At 41.1% G+C, this 23917-nt stretch overlaps 1 protein-coding gene and 1 pseudogene across 2 annotated transcripts; one reads left to right on the top strand and one right to left on the bottom strand.

Moving 5' to 3' along the window:
* Positions 1-472: 472 nt before the first annotated feature.
* On the top strand, positions 473-19517 carry LOC148817395 (up-regulator of cell proliferation). 2 transcript variants are annotated; one of them, XM_088938469.1, is made up of 3 exons: positions 473-564; positions 8539-8649; positions 11973-19517. In XM_088938469.1, the coding sequence occupies exons 2-3, from the start codon at positions 8628-8630 to the stop codon at positions 16709-16711; spliced, it is 4761 nt and encodes a 1586-aa protein (XP_088794595.1). In that variant the 5' UTR covers positions 473-564; positions 8539-8627; the 3' UTR covers positions 16712-19517. The 2 variants fall into 2 exon arrangements, with proteins under 2 accessions (XP_088794595.1, XP_088794597.1); XM_088938471.1 differs by having other exon boundaries at positions 475-564; positions 8543-8649.
* LOC148817396 (uncharacterized) lies at positions 4842-6619 on the bottom strand (annotated as a pseudogene).
* Positions 19518-23917: the final 4400 nt, after the last annotated feature.

Raw genomic sequence — 23917 nt, 5'->3', positions numbered from 1 at the left:
AAAGCCTGGGGGACTGTCCGAACACCGTGACTTCTCCCCATTACCATGGTAACGAGCTACATCAGAAGTGGCTGAAAAGTGCTATATAAACAGGAAGTTTTGTACCGGTACTTTGAACAATACTTCGGTTTTATTGTTACTTGCTATAATTAGACTGCCCTGACCCCACCACTGTAGTGTGAGGATTGAGCCAGGGTTGTAGAGGGTTGGTGGGAGAACTACGAGAGAGATTAACAGTGGAAAATCCTGTGTATGAGACTTGTGTGTTCAGGGAAGGGAAAGTGTACGAGATTAGGATCTACTTTATTATAATCCCATACAATCTGAGTTTAACTGATAAACACCCTTCTTAGAAAAGCAATTTCTTTTCTGTAGGTGTGTATTTTGGAATTGGTAATCATGAATAATCATGAAAGGAATGAGGAAATAATGTTTTTTTCTCTCAAGATAACACCACAGTAAATAATCATTCAAGAGAGAGACTGCACCTGCACACTCACATGAGCAGAAGCATTCAGGGAGTGTCCACATTCAAGGATAATGCTGAGAATTCACATATTAAAGGTAAGCTTTTTAGTCAACTTTAAAAGAAAACATTACTATTAAGAAATCCTGTGTAATATAATGATTCAGTTTGAGGTAGGACTAGGGTCTTGGTTAGGGCTCTGCAATTGCAACTGTAGAGTTGTGAATTCGAATCCCATGTGAAACACAGCTATTTTAATTCACTGTTTTAATTGAACTAGGTAATTCACCTGAATTGTTCCAGTAAAATTCCCAGCTCTACAAATAGGAGCAAAGGAAGTTGCTTCGAATAAGAACATCAGCTGAGTAAATATAAAACTAAATATATGAAATACTTTCAACAGAAAATGAACCTAACATGGAATGAATTCAGAATGTTTGCTTTCACCTTTCCAAGACAGACATCTTGGAAGCTATAGATTATTGGATTATTAAACACCTGGACCTCAACAGAAGAGAAATATAAAGAAACATGCTACAAATTTTCTACATATATCCTCACGTAATAGCATTTATATATAACAATTTACACTTATTTCCAATCAGAACCTGAGGCAAAGGTAAACTTCTGCAAATTACATTTGGGAGAGAAGTTAAGGGCTACTCACACTTTAATATGAACACAAGTACAGTTGCAACTGAAGGGAGGATTTTTGTCCCATTTTGCTCATTTGGTAATTCGGCATTTTAAATTAATTTAAATTTTATATCTTCTTAAAGGATGTCAGAGTTTGGGCTTTAAACACTGAGACATTAAGAAACCTGTACCCTCATCTCTTTATGTGAAGGAGAGTTTTTTTTTCAGTACTAACTGAACCTCCTTTGATTTTCTTGTTGTGCCCACTCACTACAGAGCTTGAAATAGTTACTGCTGTCTGTACCCCTTGATATGTCACGTACGCTTTATTTGGATTTAATCTCTGCTTGATCTCATTTGTTTTAAAATGATTTAGCTGCTTTAACATACAGTATGTGTGATAATCTCTGCTCTTTTCTGTCAATTCCTGCTGGTGGTATTCAGGGGTGGGATATAAAGGCAGCAAAGAGGTGGAGAGCATCTCATTTTGAAAGACTGGATGGAGATGATTTTGGACAATCTGATGCTTATGTGAACGGGTCAGTGCAGAGCGTATCCATGCTGGTGTGATCTGAAGCCATGTAATGCAGTGGAAAAATACAGCACTTATTCCCCATCTAATACTTCCCCATTCCTAAGGACAAGAAGGATTACAACATAAAGACAAAAGAGGAAGCGCCAGTACGTATTTTCCAAAGCTTAGCAGTTGCATTCAGCTAATTTGATAATCTAGACAGTACATCCTGTTGTGAGAAACAACTGTCTTATGACAATCTGCACGTAGCACAGCAGTTACACCCTGGTTATATATTTTCAAAGACTCCTAACATTTTAAGAATCAATTTACCTATTATATTCCCATTTCAATTCCCTCCTTTTTATTCTTAAAATGTTTAAAAGTTAGATCCTTCATATGGATCCCCAGGAGGTTCCCATTCTTCGGATTCTTGTGTTCTTAACAGAATATACTGATGCGTAAACATATTACCATATTGCGAAGCATTGAAATAATACATGTCATACAGCAACATAATAACAGGAATACAAGTATCACAGCCACTATAACCGGTGTCAGCAACTTAAAGAAAAACATTCCCCATGGCCCAAACAGTGACTCTAACCAGGAGAAGAAAGCAGGGGTATCTTTAATTCCTCTTTCTCTGTTTACCTTGTCTTTAAGTGCTTTCAGGTGGTGGATAGCAAGAGTAAGGTTCCCATGATCATCATCATTAGCAGGAACATATGTACAACAGGAGTCTCCTATTTGCGCACAGACTTCTCCAGAGGCTGCATTTTGGAGGTCTAACACGAATCTATTCTGAAGCTCCATTAGTCGGACTCCCCTTAATTCTTGTTTGATTGCGTCTAAGCCTTCCAGCGTGATATTAATAAAAGAGTACATTTCATAGCGAGTGATTTGTAACCAGCGGGTATTAGCTATAGACTGAATACTAAGTCCTGAAGAAACTAAGTATTTCATTTCAGCTGCAGTAAATAGTCTATAGTCATTTGGTATATCAGACATATCTGGGCCATATCTGTCAGCCCAACTGAGAGCGCGTTTGACCCTTGGATTCCTCTAAAGGGGCTTCTCTGAATTTAGTAAGTGAGAGTTTACTGGGACCACGAGAATGGGGTGATGGAGAGTGACTAGAGCACACACTCCTCTCCACTGGGGAGGAAGGCTTTCATAAACGTTCGCACCACATTGCCAATACCAATCCATTAAAACCATAGTGCCGTCAGATAAAGTATGGTTCGTAACTGTGGTGTTACAGCCTCCTGTTCTTCCTAATGAGGGGCCACGGCCTTTGTTTTTGTAGCAATAAGGGTGAGAAATCATTGAGGGCAGGTGGACTACTATTTCAACGGGAGAATCAGTCCAGGTAATATGATTTTTTAGGTAATCCCATAAGGGAGGACATTCTAGTCAGTCGCCAGCAACATTGGAGTGAATAGCAAAATTCCCTGCTGAATCGCTGGGTGAGACGAATTCTAATGCTACTGTAGTAGACCTCTTTATCTTCTGGCCGTTTAAATAAGAACGCCCCTTGGAGTAATTTAAAGACATTATGGTGAAGGTGGGAAAATGTTTAGGGTTCGGCTTTGGAAATCCTGCCACTAGACTTATACATTCAGAGATGAGACTAACAACCGTTCGGGGAACAAGTCGCATGGGTAAGGCTGTAGAATGAGGCATTATGGTGCATATGTAACAAGATACATTCAATTTCTTTGACTTAACAGTATGATTCATATATTTATACCACAAATTATTCATATCCCCATCACTATCAGTCTCATTCAGCCAGTCTGCACTTGAAGGGACTTTACGTTTAGATTTTTCTTCTTTCGGAGTGGTGACAGGCTTCCACATAAAAAGAGCTGTGCACAGCAGTCCCAAACAGGTGAGTCCCATCCATCCTCGTGGAGACATCACTTCTGTGTTCCTCCTAGTTTGCTCGTGACCTTTTTACAGTGGGATGCGTGGATCCAAGGCACCCTCTCAGTGACCTTCACGGCGGTAGCAGTAGTTAGCAACACTTGATAAGGTCCCCTCCACCTGGGTGAACACCACTTCTTCCTTTTGTCTTTCACCAGAATCCAGTCTCCTGGCTGGAGGGGATGGCAGCAATCCTGGCCAGGTGCAGGCAGCGCAGCTTTAACCTGTTTATGAATATCACTTACAAGTTTAGACATTTTCCGGCAATATGCTACGAAACATTTGTCTAACTGGATGATGTCCGTGGCCTCTCCCTTCATTCCTGGGAGCCCTATTCTCATGTAACGTCCAGTAAGAACCTCATGTGGTGAGAGCCCCGTAGTGGAATGTGGCCTGGCCCTTAAATACATTAGCACCAATGGGAGGCACATCACCCAGTTCATTCCTGTTTTGGACATCATTTTGGTTAGTTTATTCTTTATGGTCCCATTTACTCGTTCCACCACTCCACCGCTTTGGGGGTGGTACGAGCAATGCTGTTTTAAATCAATGCCCAGGCCCAGGTAGCTTTCAACACACCGTTGGACAAAGACGCCTACGTCTTGCCAGAGAAATCCTGATGCTTTAGCAAGGGAAACATGAGGGTGCATTCCTGCTCAATAAACTGTTTTCTGCTTTTCTGTGAAGGCAATAGCTAGGGCTGCAAAGTCTGCCGAGATTAAATACCCATTGCCCGTTAACCTATCACTACACTGTCCGTCAGGGAACCACGCCGTCTCAAATTCTTCAGCTGGACCTCCAAAGCTAACCTCTGCAGTACAATGTAAATTACTCACATCCTGAAAATCACCAAGGCCTGACCACAGTATTTTAATATCCTGTAAAAGGAGTTGTGGTGTTTGTTCATCATCCTGCACTAGGTCCCAACTGTAGTAGTAGTCAGGGACTGTGGGTGAGTGTTGTACTAACATGGTGCTTCATTGTGGGTTAGCTCAAGCCCCTGTTCTGAACAGACGATGCTGAGGCCCATTTTGCAGAGTAAATCTCTGCCACACAAATTAACAGGGCACTCTTTAGCAAGGAGGAATGGGTGGTTACCAGGCCCAAACCCATGCTGCTGGCATTCCACTGTTAGGGGTGTAGTAAAATAAGACTTTGTGGGATGTCCCGTTACTCCTACTGTTAAAATGGACTTTGAGGAAGGTTTGAACCTCTGGATATTGTCCCTGAGTAACGAGTGTGTGGCTCCGGTATCTACTAAAAATTCATAAGGGTCTCTGGGACGGAGGGGAGAGGGCACGTAAGATAAAAGTCTCTGTGCCCTTAGGGCCTACCTCAGCTTGCGATGAAAGTCAGTCCTTTTGCTCCCTCTGCCAGGGTGAGCTCACGGTTACCCCGGCTGGAGGGGGTGGATCCCAGTTGTCGCCGTCGTTTCTTCCTTCTGCTGCATCTTGTTCGGGGCAGTCATGAGCCCAATGTCCCACTCGCCCACACTTGAAGCAAGCCTGGGAGTCCCCTCTCGGGCCTCTGCCTCTTCCTCTTCATCCTTCACGGCCGCGCAGCCCTCGCCCTTGGCCTCTACTGTGGTTACCCTGGTAAAACTGCAGCTGATCCATTTGCAGTTGGTAAAGTTGGTGACTGTCCTTTCGGGCTTTTCGCTCTCTTTTGTCTGTGAGCTGTTGTTCAGTGTGATAAGCATGACGACATACTTCTGTTAATCGGGCGGTGTCCCAGCCGATACAGGTAGTTTTTACCATGCCGCCTATTTCGGGAAGCAGTCTCTCTACAAAAAGGTTAGTGAGTTGGGTTTCATAAACTGACCCTTCCCCTCCTGCTAGGGGTTCAGGCAGGCCACTAAGATTACTGAAAAGAGGAGTCAGTCTCTCCAAAAAGTCATTGCAGGTTTCCCCAGGTTTCTGCTTAATTTACCTCAGCACCGCCCAATCCACTTTCCCCGGATATCTTGCCTCTATTCTGCGACATATGTCATTGAGCTGGGTCTGGTAGCCACTGTCAGCATCACCGCTGTATGGGTGATCGGGGCTAAAGGCATCTCGCACATCGCCTTAATCAAGCTTTAAAGTCTTTTGAAAAATAGTCTCTAGCTCTTCGCTCGTGGGTCTACACTGTGCTACCAGGGCTGTCGTATACTTGCGCCAATTGGTTTTGGGGTTTAGTAGTTCCCTAATGACTGCCGCCATCTAAGTCAGTTTCCATGGGCAGAAAATGAGGACGGTAAGTTCCTCATCATCACCAGTGCGGGGATTAGGACATTCAATCACTGGCATGTGAGGCACCCTCTCATCCTCATCCGAAGACGAGTGGGGAAGTGGAACGGTGGAGGGGTTGGTGGAGCGACCCCCACCATACTGTACCCCTCCTCTGGTGTGGGGTGGCGAGAGCACCCTGCCAGGATCACCCTTTCCCCCATTACGTTGCCTATTATCTCCCCCGTATGGTGGAGGTGGCGGGGGGTCAATCACAGGAGCAGTAGCTACTGCAGTACAATCCAATTCGGGGTATACTTTAGTAGTACTCAACATAATCTGTTCAGGCTTCTCACCCCATGGTGGTCTATGTCGTCTAGCACAGTCATCCCACACACTTACACATTTTCGCATATACTCATAATTCCACCCTGGATCTCCCTCTGGGTTAGGTGGATCTGTCATTTCGTGTATTAATTGTATGGCCCATGGCTGAAAACTACCATCACGGGGCCATCTTTCACTTGTCCATCCTGACATATCATCAGTAAAAGGTTGACAATATACTAACCCATATTCTCTCCCCACTATGTTCATAGGTGTTTCTGTCTTTTTTCCACTGTTGCCTAGTTTACTTTGTCTCTCTCTAACCTGCGCCTCAGTTTTCCACAGCTCAAAACCCTTCCAGTCAACTTTCTTGTTTCCCTTTTTCTCCTTTTCTTTTAACTGTTTTTCTAGTTGTTGTATCTGTCTGGTGCTAAAACTACCATTTTCTGGAAAACCTAACTTACTCCATAATGGAAGACACTTTATTCCTACTTCCCCAAACTTATTGTACATGTATTTCGCTGGACCACTCGGTCCCATTTTGTCTTTGCATTTTAATTTTCCATCTTCCCAATCGGTGCCTTACTTAAAACCTTATCACATTAACTACCCTGCAGGGCACTAACCACACGTCTGCGTTAAGATAAGTTCTTTTCATGAGTCCCGGATTCATCAAACTCGCATGAGAACACCTTTGTCTGCCTCCTATCCCTCTGCAACAAAACCGCAGGAAACACTCTCAACCATCTTTTTACTTTTTAACCACCCATTTACTCAAGCCCCAGGCTTACAATGAGATCACCTCTACGGTTTGGAAAAAAAGATTCGTTAAAAGGATCACTTACTGACCTCAGACAGCCGTGAATTCTCCAGACGCTTCTCTGGAAGGATAAGCAGTTTATCCCCCGAGATTCGTCCAATTTGCTAAAATTGTCCGGGTTCGGATGGAGTTTCAGCAGCCGTCCGCACTCAGGTTTGTGATCCCATCCTCATCGCCAAAATTGTCATGGAAAATATACCTATCAAGGAAGCCACGAGAGAGCTCTCACCTGAGTAAGGTCTTTATTTCAATATCGCAATATTGAAAGAAAGACCTTACTCAGGTGAAAGCTCTCCCGTGGCTTCCTTGATAGGTATATTTTCAATGACACTACAGTACTACAGGTGCTGCATTGGTCCACTGTTGTAAAGTGACAATTGAGATCTTGAGCAAATCCTTTAGTTTACATGGCAACCAGAATGAAGTTTCTCTTGTCACACTGTTGGGTTCATTCTGTGTGAAAGCAGTCAAACCTCATAAAAACAGTAAACCAGTCTGTGCAAGTGACATATGCTACAAATACTTCAGTAGGCTCTAATGAAAAGTCTTGCCATTTTTACTTTACATGTCTGCTTAAGCTTCATAAAAGCCTTACAATTTACCATTCTCTAGAAGTGATTGTTTTGGTAAATCAGAGGTTTCATGTCTGATTTAGGCTCCTTAGATTCTGATCTAAGCCTGATGTAGGTGCTGACATATTATAGGTAGAAAACCATTTAAATTAGCAGAGGAAAAACATAGGGGGAGTGTCAAGCACAGAATAGGTGGCAGGAAAATCATCGACCCACATGCTAAATGACCTTTAACATTAATAAGATAAATTCATACTGGTAGTGGAAACATACAATATAAATATTATAATGTCCACTGCTAAAGGTGGAACTCTGCTGGCGTCTGTGGGTCATAAGATGAACCTATTGTAAGAGCAGGCAATGGTAATCAGATAAAACACCATCCAGGTCATGGTCTAGCAAAGAGAACAGATCCAGGAAGACATGGTAGTGAAGCACAAGAAAAGTCCAAATCCAAGGTTGGCAGGATTGAAACTGTATAAACACAGAAGACTGTATCATGTGATTGGGAAACAAGGCCAAAACCATTAACAGAGTGATATGCACTGCCAGGTCAGACCCTAAATAGAATAGCCAGCATCACCAGGAGATGAGGATGATTACCCACAGGTGAAGCAAGCTCCCTGTCTAAGTGCATATCCACAGCAACTGGCCCTGAGTGACAGATGGAAGAGGTGTGGCCAGCAGTACTCCACAGCACTCCAGTGAGGGTGGAGGATGGGCATGACACATATCTCATGGGGATTGAGCTGGAAGCTACCAACAAAAGAGACTGGATTAACTACTGTATGTGGATTTTTCTATTTCCATTTCTATTTGTCAAGACAAAGTGTGGAAGTACTGGTAAGACCTCATCTAGAATATTGTGTTCAGTTTTGGTCATCACACTACAAGAAGGATGTTAGATTTCAAAGAACAAATATAATGATGGTTAAGGTCACTATATCTTTTATCGACAATCTTGATGTCTTTGCAGAGACTGATCATCGACAACATTAAGCTACTAGTGACTAAATGAGAAAGATAAGTTAAAAATGAGAAGAGATTATTTGACTTATGTTTTTCAGATAGACTTTTTCTCAGACTAAGACACTGAAGAAAGCACCAAAGTCACTGTTGCCAGCTGACGCCAAGGATTCTTCCAAATCTCTTCATCATGGCAGCTGCACACACCAAAGGTGAGAATTCTTGGAAATGAAGGTTTTGCTGTTGAAAGGTTGTCAGGTTATTCTTCCCATACACAACAGAAAAAAAACTTTGTAGACTCATCCATCCCTCTATCCATTTAATAACTGCTTTATCAGTACAGGGACACCAGAGTCTAGCCCAGAGGTTATGTGATAGATTTATGACCCTGTTGCAGCACACACACAGATAAACACACACTCATACCAGCCAATTAATGTATGCCTTTGACAGTGGGAGGAAACTGGAGCACTGGATGAAACCCACACAATCTTTGGAAGAACATAAAACTCCAAACAGATAGCACCCCAGGAATCGAATCATGCCAGCATGCTGAGCTGCCCACATTGTAGAGTGCCTTGCAAAAGAATTTACCCCCTTCCAAAGATGTCCCTTTGTCTTGAATGATAAAGGATGTATATACAATCTCTTTAAATTAATATTTGATTAAATCTCAAATAAATATGTTTGATCAAAATGTTAGCAAAAGCTGCAAAACACAAAAACTAATGTTTTTGATAAAAACTTAAATGAATATATTTGATCAAAATGTTATGCATACTTATGCAAATAACATTGAAGTTCTTTTATTTTTAACGCTGTTAATTTAAAATCTAATATTTAACATCTCACTCATAAAAGTGTTCAGTTTTAACTTCCAGGTTCCAATTAAAATATTCACTTAAACGCATCTAAGCATTATTCATAATTTATCAAAGAAGGGGTTGAGTAGGGGTTGAATACTTTTACAAGACTTTATATACAAAGACCTTTATTTAGGAATTTAGGAACAAGTAAAGGTTTATTTCATGCTGAAAAAAGAAGAAAGGAAACACAACGTTTCCAAGTGTGACACTTCTTCTGACACCTGAAGAAGGCTCCACAGCCAAAACGTTGTGTTTCCTTTCTTCTCTTTACAGAATGAAATAAACTTTTACTTGTTCCTTCGTAGCCTATGCATGCTGACACAGCTACCTACGACTATAAAATTTGTTGAGAAAGAGGTATTGAAATGTCTAAAATAACAGTTTTAAAAACAGTATAAACATATTTTCATATATGTTTTGGACACACACTAATGTGTTCACATATTTGAAACAGTTTCGCAAACTGTACATTTTTCTGCATTGAATGTTACTGTGGAAAATGATTACAAAAATATTTTTTCTATAGTATACTTTGCATCAAAAGAAATATATCACTCTATTGATGAAAGTATGCTTTATAAAAAATATATCATTATCATTTCATCAATATATCATTAGTCTGTTTTGTGATTGTTTTCACACTGCCAGTTCCACTCCATCAGAAACACAAGGTCCTGTAGTTCCTACATGACAACATCTGCAACCTGATGCAGAGAATGCACTGCAGCTTGTAACACTCCCATCAGGAACCACACATCCTGCTAGCGTGTGACTTTCACAGTAGAAGTCTTCTGATGAACTCTGTTGATGTCAAATAATAATCAGTATAATGCCTTCACTTAGGTCAAGTCTAAATAAAATAGAAATTATCATTCTAAAAGATTGTCATCCCCCTGATAACCATGAATTTGTAAGTGTTCTAAGTGATATGTGTGCTCTGTATCAGCTTCTTCTGTGGCTTCAGACTGAATTTAGTGACAGAGCAGTACTTTAGTACTGACATCTAATTTGTGAGGCATCTAATTTCTGAGGAACAAATATAAAATTTAGGCTAAAAAAGGTGCCTTAAAGGGGATCTTTAAAATAGGCATGGCCAGGAATACAAACAAACACATCTGTAAGGTAATAACAAACTTTGCTTTTTTATTTACACTGAAGGAATCATAATATAAAATAGAAACCAAAAGCCAAAATTAATTTTTTGAGGTACTGACCGACTTCCTCATTACCTCCCAAAAAACAACCAGGCAGCTAAGCTGTGTACTGGCTTCTTAAACTATTCTTAAACACAAGACTCTCTCTAGGACTATCATAAAACTCTTCCAAAGTTCCCACAACTTACAGACTCCAAAGTTTCAAGGTTTGTCACTTAATACACCCTCTCATGAATTTGCAAGCAGACAATCTACCCTTGGTACCCAGGCAGCAGATAGACCAACTCTGGAAGTATCTCCTTCCTGCTCTTTAAACTAAATCCTCACCAGCTGTCTTCCAGTAACGGATCAGGTGACTGCAGCTAATTCCTCTCAGTACTCCGGGAAATGTAGTTCAGACAAGGAAATCCATCTTGAACCTTACTGAGAGCTGAAAGACACATCTATAGTTTGTAGATAAGATAAGATCACTTTATTGGCCATATACAATTTCTTGTATTAGGCATTTTTGCATATTATTATATATTACTCTCCATGAGACACACAGACAGGGAGAGAAGCTTGGGGTCAGAGTGCAGGGTCAGCCATTTATATGGCACACCTGGAGCAGTTGGGGTTAAGGGTCTTGCTCAGGGGCTCAACAGAGTATGATTCCTCTGCCAGCTGCTGGACTTGAACCAGCAACCTTCCAGCCACAGAGCCACCGCACCACCGGTTAGTATACAGCTTAGCTGCCTGGTTGTTTTTTGGGAGGTAATGAGGAAGTTGGTCAGTAGCTCAAAAAAGTAAATTTCACTTTTCTTTTGGTTTCTATTTTATATTATGATTCCTGCAGTGTTAATAAAAAAAGCAAAGTTTGTTTTTACCTTACAGCTGGCCAGTATTCCTGGCCAAGCCTATTTTAAAGATCCCCTTTAAGGCACCCCACCCTCAAGTACTGTATACCTTGTACAGGTATATTAGTGTGTAGAGGAAACCCCGACCCAGGCAAATGTGGAAGAGGCCACAATAAAACTGGGTGAGTAAGAAAAGTAGGAATAATCGACCACAGCAGGTAATGGAACTAAACATAAAGACTTTTTAAGCCTAAATTTTAAATTTGTTCCTCAGAAATTAATTAAGGTTAATTCTACACTGAACAGTGGAAAGAAAGGACACAATGTGATCTTCTGCGCGTGTGCTGCACTGACACAGTTCCTCACTTGAACCTTTAGTAACATGTACGACTGTTTGGATGTATGATGACACAATAAAAGCATATAATATATATAGCATTTTTAGACAGCACACTTGATAAGCTCTGAGAATGTAAAAAAGCTTTTAAATGGCAAGCTGAAATTTAGAGAAATACAGTACAAATACTGTATAAAAGTCCCTTGCTGGAAAAGATGTGCAGTTAAAAAAACATTCCGTCCATCTGTTTAGAGTTTGCACTGGGTAACTTCAAATGGTATTTATAGTGTGAGACTTGGTGAATATGAATGTGGATTTATTATTCTCTTCTTCAAATTGTAGTGGATTGTCTGGAGGAACTGTTGTGCAAGTTGGGACTGGAACAACTCTATCCAGGCAAGCTGACTCTCAGTTCTATGTTGGAGATCAGTCAAGAAAGCATAACTGATGAACAAATGCCTTCACTCAGGACTCTGCCATGGCTCTTTCTGAAGAGGTTAATGATGATCAACGCAGATGCAAGATGTATTTCATTCAACAATGAGGAAGCAGACATACAGAAGATAGTGGAGAATTTGGAGAGCATGAAGAGCATTGTCAACCTCTACATTGAAGAGAGTGCTGATGAAAATCTTGTGAATCCTCTGGACGTCATCACAGCTGTATTCCTCTGTGCAGACAGCTTCCTCCGTCAGGAGATGATGCTGAAGATGTCCATGTGTCAGTTTGCTTTGCCTCTCCTGTTGCCTAAAGGTCATGGTAACCAGTGTACCTTAATGCTGTGGGCCCTACAGGATATCCTGAAGGAGTGGAGACCCCATTATTTGGCTGAAACTAGGGGGTTTGAAGAAGACAACATTGTCCATGCTGAGATGCCTCTCATCTCTTTCGTCAGGCTGAGAGACTGCAGTTTCTCCAAGTCGCAGGTTCTCAATCAAGTGTTCAGCAATCCTCAGCAGTTCCACAACTTCTTCATGCACAGGGGCATGGAGTGTGGGGACATTTCCAGGACAGTCTCCAGTGGCTTGGTGGAGATCTTCTGGTACCTCCCCTGTGGGAACAAAAACCTTGACATCTTCCCAGGTCCTGTGGCCATCACCAACTTGCGAGGTGATATCTGTAGCTTTCAAACACAGTTCACCTTTCTTATGCAAACATCATCAGCTGTTTTTGTTTTTTTGGACAGGATGCAGGAGGTGGAGTACAATTTCTTGGCATCTTTAAATAATATCTCATCTGAGCTGTTTCTGGTGATTAATTCTGAAGGAGTGAAGAAGAAGATGGATTCTGATGCAATAACAAATATAGTGAAAGCACTTAAATTAGAACCAAAAAATATGTTAATTAAAACACAAAGAGTGAATGAAGCCAAGTTTGCTAATATGCTAAGTGCAGCCATTAAAAGAGTCATGCAAAGTAACTGCAAAACATTTAATTTGCAAAGCATATCAGCTAAAGCACAGGACTTGGGCATCTCACTTGATGAAGTTCATGATAGTGTATCATGCAGCATTGCAAAAACAAGAGCTGAAGAAATCATCAAAGGGATTGGGGTGCGTGTTATAACAGAGTACAAGGCAAGATATTTGCCTCTTCAAGGTGAGCTATGGAGGAGACTGGCAAAACTGGAGAAAGAGGAGTGCAGGCTCAAGAACTCGGGAGACCAGAGATTGGAGGAGTATAAATCTCAGTTAAAGGATGAGAAACAGCGCATTAGAGAAGACCAGAGCAAGTACAAAGTGACAAGACCAATGTGGAGCTTCATTGATGCTGTGTCAGCCCCAGACAGAACAGAGAGAATCTTCTTTCTGAAGTGGCTGAGGATTAAGCTGGATATGACTTCGCGCAAACGCATTTCTCTCCTGCGCCACAGATACAATGAGCAGTGCAACAGTGCAGCCCAAGACAGGAAAGCCATTGCAGAGTTGGACCAACAACTCCTTGACAGCTCTCTGGGGATCGAGCATTACATGAGGGAGATGGGCCAGATCTATGAGGCTTCCCTTTGTGGCTCAGAAACTAAATCTCCACAAGTACTCCATCTCCCTAGTCTGGCTGCTGACCTCCTTCTAGATGGCTTCCCACTGGAGCTTGTGGATGGAGATGCATCCAACATCCCAGTGAGGTGGGTGAGTGATGTTCTGATGCAGCTCCACAAGAAGGTTGGTGAATGTAGCCGGCTTTTAGTGGTAGCTGTGCTTGGGGTCCAGAGTACGGGCAAATCCACGTTATTGAACACCATGTTTGGGGCCAACTTCTCTGTCAGCAGTGGCAGGTGCACCAGGGGTGCCTTTATGCTGTTCCTTAGAGTAAAAGAGGAGCTAAAAGAGGAGCTGGGTTGTGATTTCGTACTGTTGATCGACACCGAGGGCCTGAAGTCCCCAGAGCTGGCTCAGCTGGAAGATAGCCATGAGCACGACAATGAACTGGCCACACTGGTGACAGGCCTCAGTGATGTCACCATTATTAACATTGCCATGGAGAACTCTACTGAAATGAAGGACATCCTGCAGATTGTGGTACATGCCTTCCTCAGGATGTCAGAGGTAGGCAAAAAGCCCAAGTGCCAATTCGTGCACCAGAATGTGCCTGGAGTGTCAGCACACAAGAAGAACATCACAGAAAGGAAGCAACTCCTTGAACTGCTGAATGAGATGACACAGATAGCAGCTGTTATGGAGAAGCAGCCTACAGTAAAAAAATTCACTGATGTGTTGGATTATGATGCTGATAAGAATAACTGGTACATCCCAGGGCTCTGGCATGGCACCCCCCCAATGGCACCAGTCAACACAGGGTACAGTGAAGCTGTGTATGAGTTCAAACAGAACCTGTTTGGAGTTCTAAAAAGCTGCAAAGATGAGAAACCTCCCTCCCAGATACCAGAGTTCCTGCTGTGGATGAGTAGTTTGTGGAAAGCTGTGAAATTTGAGAATTTCATTTTCAGCTTCAGAAACACACTGGTGGCAGATGCTTATAACAACCTGTGTATTGAATTTTCAAACTGGGAATGGTCTTTTCGAAAGCATATGTACTCTTGGCTGGCCAATGCAGAGGATCACATTTCTAACTTTCAGATGGATGGAAGTTCTGATGAGACTAGCAGTTTAGAAGTATTGCTGAGACGTTTGAAAATGGAGGCATCTTCAGAACTGACATCTGAAGAAAAGATGATGATGGAGAAACTAAAGAAATATTACGGAAGAAAAGAAAGACACATCCCTCTGGTAGAGAAGTACAAGGCTGACTTTATAAACAGCATCAAATGTCTTCGAAAAGAAGTAGAGCATTCTTTGAATAACAAGTTGGAAGATGCTGTTGAGCTTTCAAAAGGAATGACAAAGGTGAAAGAGATTCATCATGAGCACACAGCCCTGGTTGAACAGAAGGTGCTACAGTTGTTGGAGCGTTGCAAGAACAGAAATATACCTCTGAGCAACCAGCAACTCAAAGAAGAGTTTGAAAAGATGTGGAATGACACAGTATCTAAGCTGAATTTTCGAGGTCTGGAACGAAAAGATATTCATTCAATTGTGCTTCACCAGCTGAGACACAATTTAGACAGACGTGGAAGTTCAGTTAATGAGGAACTGAACAAGATTGAAAATTTAGCAGAATATGGACACAAAAATTTTAAAGCTTGTAGCAGACATTTAAAAAAGAGGGAACAAATTCGGAAAGTGTTTCTTAAAAATGATAAAAAAGCACAAGTACAAAAAGTTGCAGACGCTATCTTTAAGGACTGCAAGCAATTTGTTTTAGAAAAAACACACAAACTGATGGATTTCAATGAGATATACATCCAAGAATTGTTACAAAATATTGATGAATTCTTTAAAAAAAACACACATCTTCCAACGAACTCCAAGTTTGAGGTAGACCTAAAACTCTGCATTTGTGGCTTTGCTGCCCAGGCCTTCCATCAGATGCACGAGAACTTCCTCAGAGAAAAAGATCCTCGCAGACACCTTGAGAAGTTCAAAGCTCAGTACTGTTCAGATTTCCAGGACATGTACAACAAGAAGGATCAGGATCAAAAGACAGCTCAAGACTTCACTGATCTGTGCCTCAGACCTGCGGTGGTAGAGTCCATCAGGAAGGCTCTGGGGATTGAACTTGTGGATGAGATCTTGGCCAGCAGCCAGTCTGTGCAGTACAGTTCACGGTACTTCTTTCAGTTCACCATTCTGAAAGAGCTGTTGGAGAAGAATAACTTTCATGATTATGTTTCTTATATTCTAACATATGAGACTTATGTCAAGGACTGGATATTTAATCACATCATGGAACATTTTTCAAAAGAAGCTGCTATTGTTGGTTTGAAAGTAAAATGCCTTGAGAACATAATGGCAAAGGTTGAAAGGGCTATAGAAATGGCAAGAAACCATCTTCCATCAAACTACAGTGAAAACCCTGCAGAATTCCTTCAGCGTGTGTGCAGGGCCCTGGGCACAGACATAGTAATTCCACTGGATGCCATAAGAAGATTACAGCTTCGCACCCCAACCAAGTGCGATCTCTTTGCACAGTGTCTCTTAGCTTCCATGAAGGAATTGAAGGCAAGGCTACGAGCAGAATTCTCTGAAATATCAGATATTGAAGAGACCCTGGTGAACCTCCCTGTGAGACCCCAGGATGAGCTGTTTAAAAGGGTGTTTGGCTGCGGGGAACAGTGCCCCTTCTGTAAGGTTCCCTGTGAGGCTGGGGGAAGAGATCACAGAGAACACTATGCCTTGGTACATCGACCTCAAGGCCTTGGCTACACTAATTATGTCTTTAATAACAAACTGGTGGAGACAATTTGCACATCTGAGGTATGCAGTGAACACACATTTGAGAACATTGACACACAAGAGAAACCTCACCCATTTAAAGATTACAAGGCTGTTTACCCAGACTGGAATATTCCCCCAGATATCAGCATAGAAGCCTCAGACTACTGGAAGTATGTGTTGGTGCAATACAATGAGTTATTTGCAGAGTGGTATAATGTGGTTCCAGCTGATTTCCCACAAGACTGGAGAAGTATAACCCAGCAAAAAGCCCTGGATAGTTTAAAGACATCTTTTAACATCAGATAACTGGACTAAAGTTCTTGTTCTGTGTGCCTTCTGTGAGCCACTGACGATCATCACTCTGCATCTACAGTATATAGGATTTCTGTTTTCAATTTCTTCTGGTAATGTCAATTTTTAAAATTCCACTTCTTCTCATGATGTTTAACAATTTTCATTTGCCATTAATGATAAGTAAATAAATATATAAGAATATCATTTCAGGGTTTTGGACACATCATTGGAAAGTCATAGTTTCACATCTTGGGTGGGTCTGATAATGGACCCTTGAAGTGCGGCGAGGAAGCAGGTTGCAACAACATCATGCCAGACTTTACAGGACACCTGGGGCCCCGAGCTTGTGTCTGGTTGACCCAGTTCTACACACCGGTGATGAACTAAAGCACCATCCCAAAGATATGACGGAGAGCTAGGGTCATTGCCACACCTAAACCTGTAAAAGACCCCAAATTTCCATTCAGCTACCACCTGATTTCCCTCATCTCAGTGCCCTCCTTAAGAGCCTCATCCTCCATCGCACAACACTAGAAGAAGTTCTCAGTGTGGACCATGCTGGTCCATGCTCTCACCACCTTCACTGAAAATGATGTTCAGAAAAACCTGAAGACAGGTGCTGTGTTCAATAACCTCCTGGCAGCCTATGACACACTCTGGAACTCTGTTAATTAATTCCTTATACTTATATAGCGCTTTTCTGGACACTCCATTCAAAGCGCTTTACAGGTAATGGGGATCCCCTCCACCACCACCAATGTGCAGCCCCAACTGGATGATGCAAAGGCAGCTGTAGTGCAACAGTAAGCTCACCACACATCAGCTACTGTATCAGTGGGGAGGAGAACAAAGTGATGAAGCCAGTTCATAAATTGGGATTATTAGGAGGCCATGATTGGTAAGGGCCAATGGGAAATTTGGCCAGGATGCTGGGGTTACACCCCTACTCTTTTCGAGAAACACCCTGGGATTTTTAATGACCACGGAGTGTCAGGATCTTGGTTTTACGTCTCATCCGAAGGACGGCACCTTTTTACAGTACAGTGTCCCCGTCACTATACTGGGACATTAGAACCCACACAGACTGCAGGGTGAGCGCCCCCTGCTGGCCCCACTAACACCTCTTTCAGCAGCAACCTTAGTTTCCTCTCCAGGTACTGGCCAGATGCACACCTGCAGAGCTTCAGTGGACTGCCAATGGTGTACTGCAGGGTGATACGGCTGCTGTTCTTCTACTGAAGCTGTTTTGGGAGCTTTCATCCGGGGCAACCCAATAAATTTAACACTGCTGAGCAACATGCAATTCAGGGTTCACCTGGGACAGGGAACAAATTCATGGAAGCAACAGACACACGGACTCCCCCAAGGATTGGTATCGGTTCCTACCCTGTTCAATCTGCACATAATTGACCTCCCAAAAACTAAATCCTGAAGCCCCCAGTTTTGATGCCTCGGACCAGATCCTAAATGAGGGCCTAACACAACTTGAACAGTACTGCAACACATGGCGACTCAAACCAAGCCCCACAAAAACAGAATCCAGTCTATTCCACCTCTGCAGTACACAAACTACAACAAAGCTTAACATTCAGATGAGCAATCTGAAACAGCAGCACCAGCCAAGGTGAAAACAAGGAACAATCTGATCTCTGAACTTGGTGCAATATGGGGCGCTGCCACTGCCACCCTCCAGACCTCCAGATATCCTGGGCACTGTCTTTCTTAGCAGCAGAACACTGCCCTCACTGTCTGGTCAAGATCATCAATAGGCATCCAGCTGAGTTCTATCATGAGCAATGTCACTGGAGCCCTACACTCCACCCCACTCCCCTGACTCCCACCACACATCTGATGACTTGCAATCACCCATGAAATGCTCAAAAAGTTCCAAAATGCTGCTCACTTGCCCCTACATGGGAACATATTTAATACAAAGTCCACCTGGGCTCAAGAATGGGAATCCCTGGACCTAACAGTCACAGGCCCTACCCAACATCCCCCTGACCTTCTCTTCCCAGGTCACTCTGAGTTGCTTCAGGACTGGCCAGGGTCTGTGTCCTGCCAGTCTCTACAGATGGGGAAAAGATGTCTGTCTTCTTGTGGGATTTAGCAAACTATGCAGCTCATCCTAGAAACCTGCCCACTCCACAGACTCAGTGGAGGTCTACTCACCCTCAACAGAGTGACCAGAATCTATCGCTGGGCTCAGGGACTTTGCATTCACTAAATAAATATAAAATGGTTCTGAATTTACAGTGACAGCTTTACTGACCACATTTAATACTGAATTAATACAAGTTTTAACTTATTTACAAAAAAAATGGTTGTTAATTGGAGCTGCTGATGGTGTATATATATATTCATCAATGTTTTTTTCAGAGCTGTACTTCACCTTGAATAACATCACACATTATTAGAATGATATAATGCACAAATCTAAGCTCACAAAGAATTCCAAGAATTTTATTTTTATCATTCATTGGGCAATTTTTGATGCAATTAATAACGATTAATGCTGATTTTTGTGTTGTTTCTAATCGTCAGTTCTAAGCCTTTTCAACCTATAGCTTGCCAAAATATGAATATAAGTATGTAGTAATAATTGTATAATTGAACTATATAAAAATCTTTAAATATTTAAAGATTGGCATGAATTAACTAATCATTATGCATATATTTTATTTTTTCTATAGATGCACTCAAGGTGAAAACAGCTGTGGTTAAATTAGTCTTATTCCTAAAACAGTGGTTTGTCTGCCAGTTCCAAATGGATTACTGCCCATGATTTGGATTGACTTGAGCCAATAAATGATTAAACACAACCATATTTGCACAAGCTGATCTTTATTTCTTTCTGTTCTTCCACATTTTATTTTATTGGAAATAACAAGAAGCAAGAAGAAAATGCATTTAGGAATTTTAATTGAGCCGTTTGGCATAGAAATCCACTTGATTGAGGACAGACAAATTGAGGAATTTGTAACTTTTTGGGAAGTGATGTCATGGATTATGAGCTAGAGTAGCAGGGGAGAAGGAGAACCCATTATCCGTTATCCCCTTCCTAACCTTTGTTTCAGACTCTGTTCAAAAAATTTGGCAGATATTATGAGGAAATCCCTGATGACAAAGATTGGATTATGAGATTATCTTTTTTGGGGGTAAAAAGTAGTCACTGATAAAAACATTTTCCCCAATAAACTAAAACTAAACTAAAACGGATAGACATAATTTCCTTTCAATTTAGAATTGCTTTTCAGAATTTTCTAGAATTGATTTTGTCCTGTTCATATTGGGGAAGTTTTTTTTCATCATAATGCACACAACAGCAGTGTATTGATCATCCCTTATAACACAGTATATTGTGAAAACATTCAACTTGTGGTCCTGACACCAGGGTGCCTAACACCTCCCTTTACGAGATGAAAACCCTTCTTCCTTTAGTCAGGAATGATCCTCAGTGTGGCCACATGCTTTTGTTTTGTTTCTGGCACATGTATCAAATACAGTTGAGATGAAACTGTCTGCCTTGGCATCATCAGCTGGGTCTGTCCTTCACAAGAAGTTTCGTCCCTGAACCCAGTACCCAGGATAGTGGGACAGCAGTGATGACTACATCAGGTCGCAAGTTTCTCTGGACTATGTCTGGAAACACAAGTCGACCTCCATTGACCAGTCTCTGCTGAAGTGTCTTCGAAGGATACCGGCAGGTCTAGCCCCAGCTAGTGCTGTGCACTTTTCTCCAGCCCTGATAAAGTTAGATCATGCTCTTTGAGGTTTTATACCTTTTCTAAATTTATCCAGGTTCATGGCTAGTGCCCTGAGTACCTTTTCATGATGCCACCGATACCTGTCTTGCCCTAGTGCCACACTGCAGGCTGATAACACATGTTCAAGGTTGCCTATTCTTCCACACAATGTGCAGCAGGGGCTTTCATATAGCCCCCATCTATGGAGATTACTTGAAGTGGGTAAGACATCATAGACTGAGTGTAATAGAAACTGAATCCGCAAAGGCTCAAGTTTCCAAATGTCACTCCATGCTAGCTTTGTATCTGTTGTTTCCCATCTAGTCCAAGCTCCCTGTTTTCCCAACTGTATAACTGTAGCTTTCGAACTACGAACCTCTACTTCCTTCTTTCTTATCACTTCTTGAATCAAGCTGCTCTCCTTGACTTTCTTTTTATACTTGTAAATCCTAGACCTTGACAACCGACAGTTGGCTCACCAATAATTTTTTTGTACTTCAGTTGGCTTTCTGCAGATTCCACTGCACTTGCTGCATTCCATTTCCTGCCTGACCTAGTCTGTATTCTTGCTTTTCTCATCCTTTCATCTTTCGAGTCACGTAAAGCTACTGCAAGTCTGACTTTTTGACTTTTGAACTCCTCGACCAAGGCCAAAACTGTAACTTTAAGGATCTGCTGTAAAAGCCAAGGCTAGCAAAGCTAGGTGGAACCCCTAGCCAGCAGTGGAGAAAGCTGTTTACCTTCTTCTCCAAAAATTCATAGTGGTGGTTGCAATTTCATAGAGCATTAATGGTCACAGAAGCCTTGGCAATAATTCATATTGATAAAGCCAAACCTTTAACTTGCTTAGTAAAACAGTCCTGTCGATCAACCTCAATCCCTCTTGTGTCTGTTTACATTTTAAAAGTAGTCTAATAAACAAGAGTCCAACTTAAAATATGTTTTTTTACAATTATAATAGCTAATTAAACACAACACACAAACTATAATCTACAAATTACTTATATAGACTGCAAGTTCAAGCCTTCTATAGTCCCCTGTTTGCCTGTCCAATTGTCTACTCAAACATGTATTTAGAACCAACCTTAATTAAAACTAATCAAGAACCAGCTGTTTAGTGAGATGATTCTATTTTCTAATAAAAATTATGTTTGGGAGAATTTTTTTCTAAACCAGATAAGGAATCCCAGGGAATAGATCATTCTGTCATATAAAAGTTACAGTCCTTTTCCCTACATTTACCAGCGGTCTCCTCAGTGCTCTAAATACCTGTTAGATTTCAGTTCTCTGTTCTCAAAGAGTAGCTCCAGATTGCTTGACTGCTTCATCTAGCAGGTAGTGGAGCTCATTCACATTATGGTTAAACTTTGATTAACTGAGCAAGACTTCTGGAGTGGCCAGTCTGTGATACCATTGCTATATTTGGGCATCTTATACACAGGGCTCAGCTTATGTGCTCTTCACACTTAAAGGGACAAAATTGTGACTAAACTGGATGATTATTTCCTATTTTCATCTCCAAGGCCCAGTGAAAGCTATCTTCTAATTGAACTGAATGCTGAACAGAAGATTCAGATTGATTTTATATTAATCAAGTTCTTCCTGAAACTGGACTTGTAGATTTCAGTACTATAAAGAAGATGTTACTGGTCTACCCCAAAACCAGAACAGAGAACCTCTATTGTCTGTTAAACTGTTTTACAGAAAGCAATCAGCACGCGGACAATTGAAGGTGAGTTTTCTAATAACATTGTGCAAAATGCCATACCTTATTTAGTTCTGTTTGTCTCAGGAGTGTCCCCAAGCCACCCCCTAGTGACCTAAACCAGTATTAACCCAAATCCAGCTTCTCTTTTACAATGAGAAGCACAATATTATGTAAAAATGCTTAAATCAGCCCTTTAAACCATGCTCCTAGGCTTGACCATAACATCCCACTTATCCCGTGTTGTTTTAATACAAAACTCGCCTCTCACAAAAATACAATTAAAGATTGAAAACCCCGTACAAATAAAATCACAATACTGAGAGTTAATAAATACATTCCCTGAAGGGTAACAAAGGGGACACAATAATCAATGTGATGATTACTTGTTCCAATCAGGAAAAGATAATAAATAAAGGATATAAATAGGAAAATATTGAGTGTCTTCCTTCTCTAATATAAAAGTCAATGTTCAGAATAGACTTTGAAGCTGTACAGATGATTGCATTGAAAGCAATGCAATTTAAAACCTTAATGAACTCTCTCCAATGAGATGTCATAAAATATTCTCCTGGAACTAATAACCTCAGTACTGTAGGTGTATTTATGATTAGGTATTATATGGCATTTTCAATATTTTGAACATTAATGTTAATGTAAAATGAGGAGATAACACTTACTGTAATATGTGCAGTATTAACGATTTCTCTATATTTCAGTCATTTGGCCTGGTTTCTTTCTTAAAAGAGATAATTCACAGTATATAAATAATTATAATCATTTGCCACCAGCAGTAAAATCTACAGTACTGCATTTGTTAGCAGTTATAACACCTAGAGTCTTATCACACTCTCATGGTATTGATAAGTGACAAAGAAGTGAATTAAGAGCATGATTCTTCACTATGTTCTCCCTATGTTATAGCTGTACTTTAACTTTTAAAGGAGCCTGTAACATTTCATATTCAGAAATTTCCTTGTGTTGTGTTGCATTGGCACACTTTCAGGGATAGTAGTTCAGTACTCTTCTCAGTATAGGAGCCTCACAAGATAGTCAAGTAAGAGACAGGACAGAGGGCTTGTAAGATTCTGTTGCAGTGAGTCAATGGGATGATTTGAGTTTATTGGGAGTAGTTAATACATAGGTGCATGATTCCAGATTCCTGAAGGTTTTCATTGAATGTGTCTCTAAATCATCTACAGTAAAGACTTATGGAAAATGTTAAACTGGTCCAAATAATTTATTAATTAGTTCAATAATGACATTAGAAGCAGATGTGGAATGGAAAACTGCAGACATGGTGGCCTTCCAGGATAAGAGTTGTGCATTATGGATCAATTCTTCATAATTTGCCGGGTAAAATATGATCTCGTGGAAATTCTCTGAAAAAAACAGGATAGGAACATGAATAACTGAAAAGGTATAAATTACTTTCTCCTGGATGTATGTAAAAGCAACTATTACATGTATGGGGAAAACAGATTGATTTTTGCAAAGGCATTCTATACTTTGTGATGTCGAAATACAAAAGTTATTAACTAATTAATAAGAATGGCTATAAACAAAATAAGGAAAATTGTACTATCTAGCTCATTTGATTGATAGCAGCTAATTGACCTGATAATCTCACCAGTCATAGCTGGAAAGAAACCTGAGTGCTAGATTTGACAACAACCTTATATGGGAAAGACAATGTCTGTATACTACAATGTTTGTCATTTCCAAACAGATGTGACTGGAAAGCCTTTCCTAAATTAACTAAATTCT

This window comes from Atractosteus spatula, chromosome 20 (assembly GCF_055471065.1).
Source record: "Atractosteus spatula isolate fAtrSpa1 chromosome 20, fAtrSpa1.hap1, whole genome shotgun sequence".
Taxonomy (NCBI): domain Eukaryota; kingdom Metazoa; phylum Chordata; class Actinopteri; order Semionotiformes; family Lepisosteidae; genus Atractosteus; species Atractosteus spatula.
This window is presented reverse-complemented; position numbering and strand designations above follow the sequence as displayed.

Excerpts from the sequence above, each read along its gene's own strand:
- LOC148817395 (XM_088938469.1), top strand. The coding sequence starts at position 8,628 with ATGGCAGCTGCACACACCAAAG. Across the intron at positions 8,650-11,972 it reads GGCAGCTGCACACACCAAAG|TGGATTGTCTGGAGGAACTG; the intron begins GTGAGAATTCTT and ends TTCAAATTGTAG.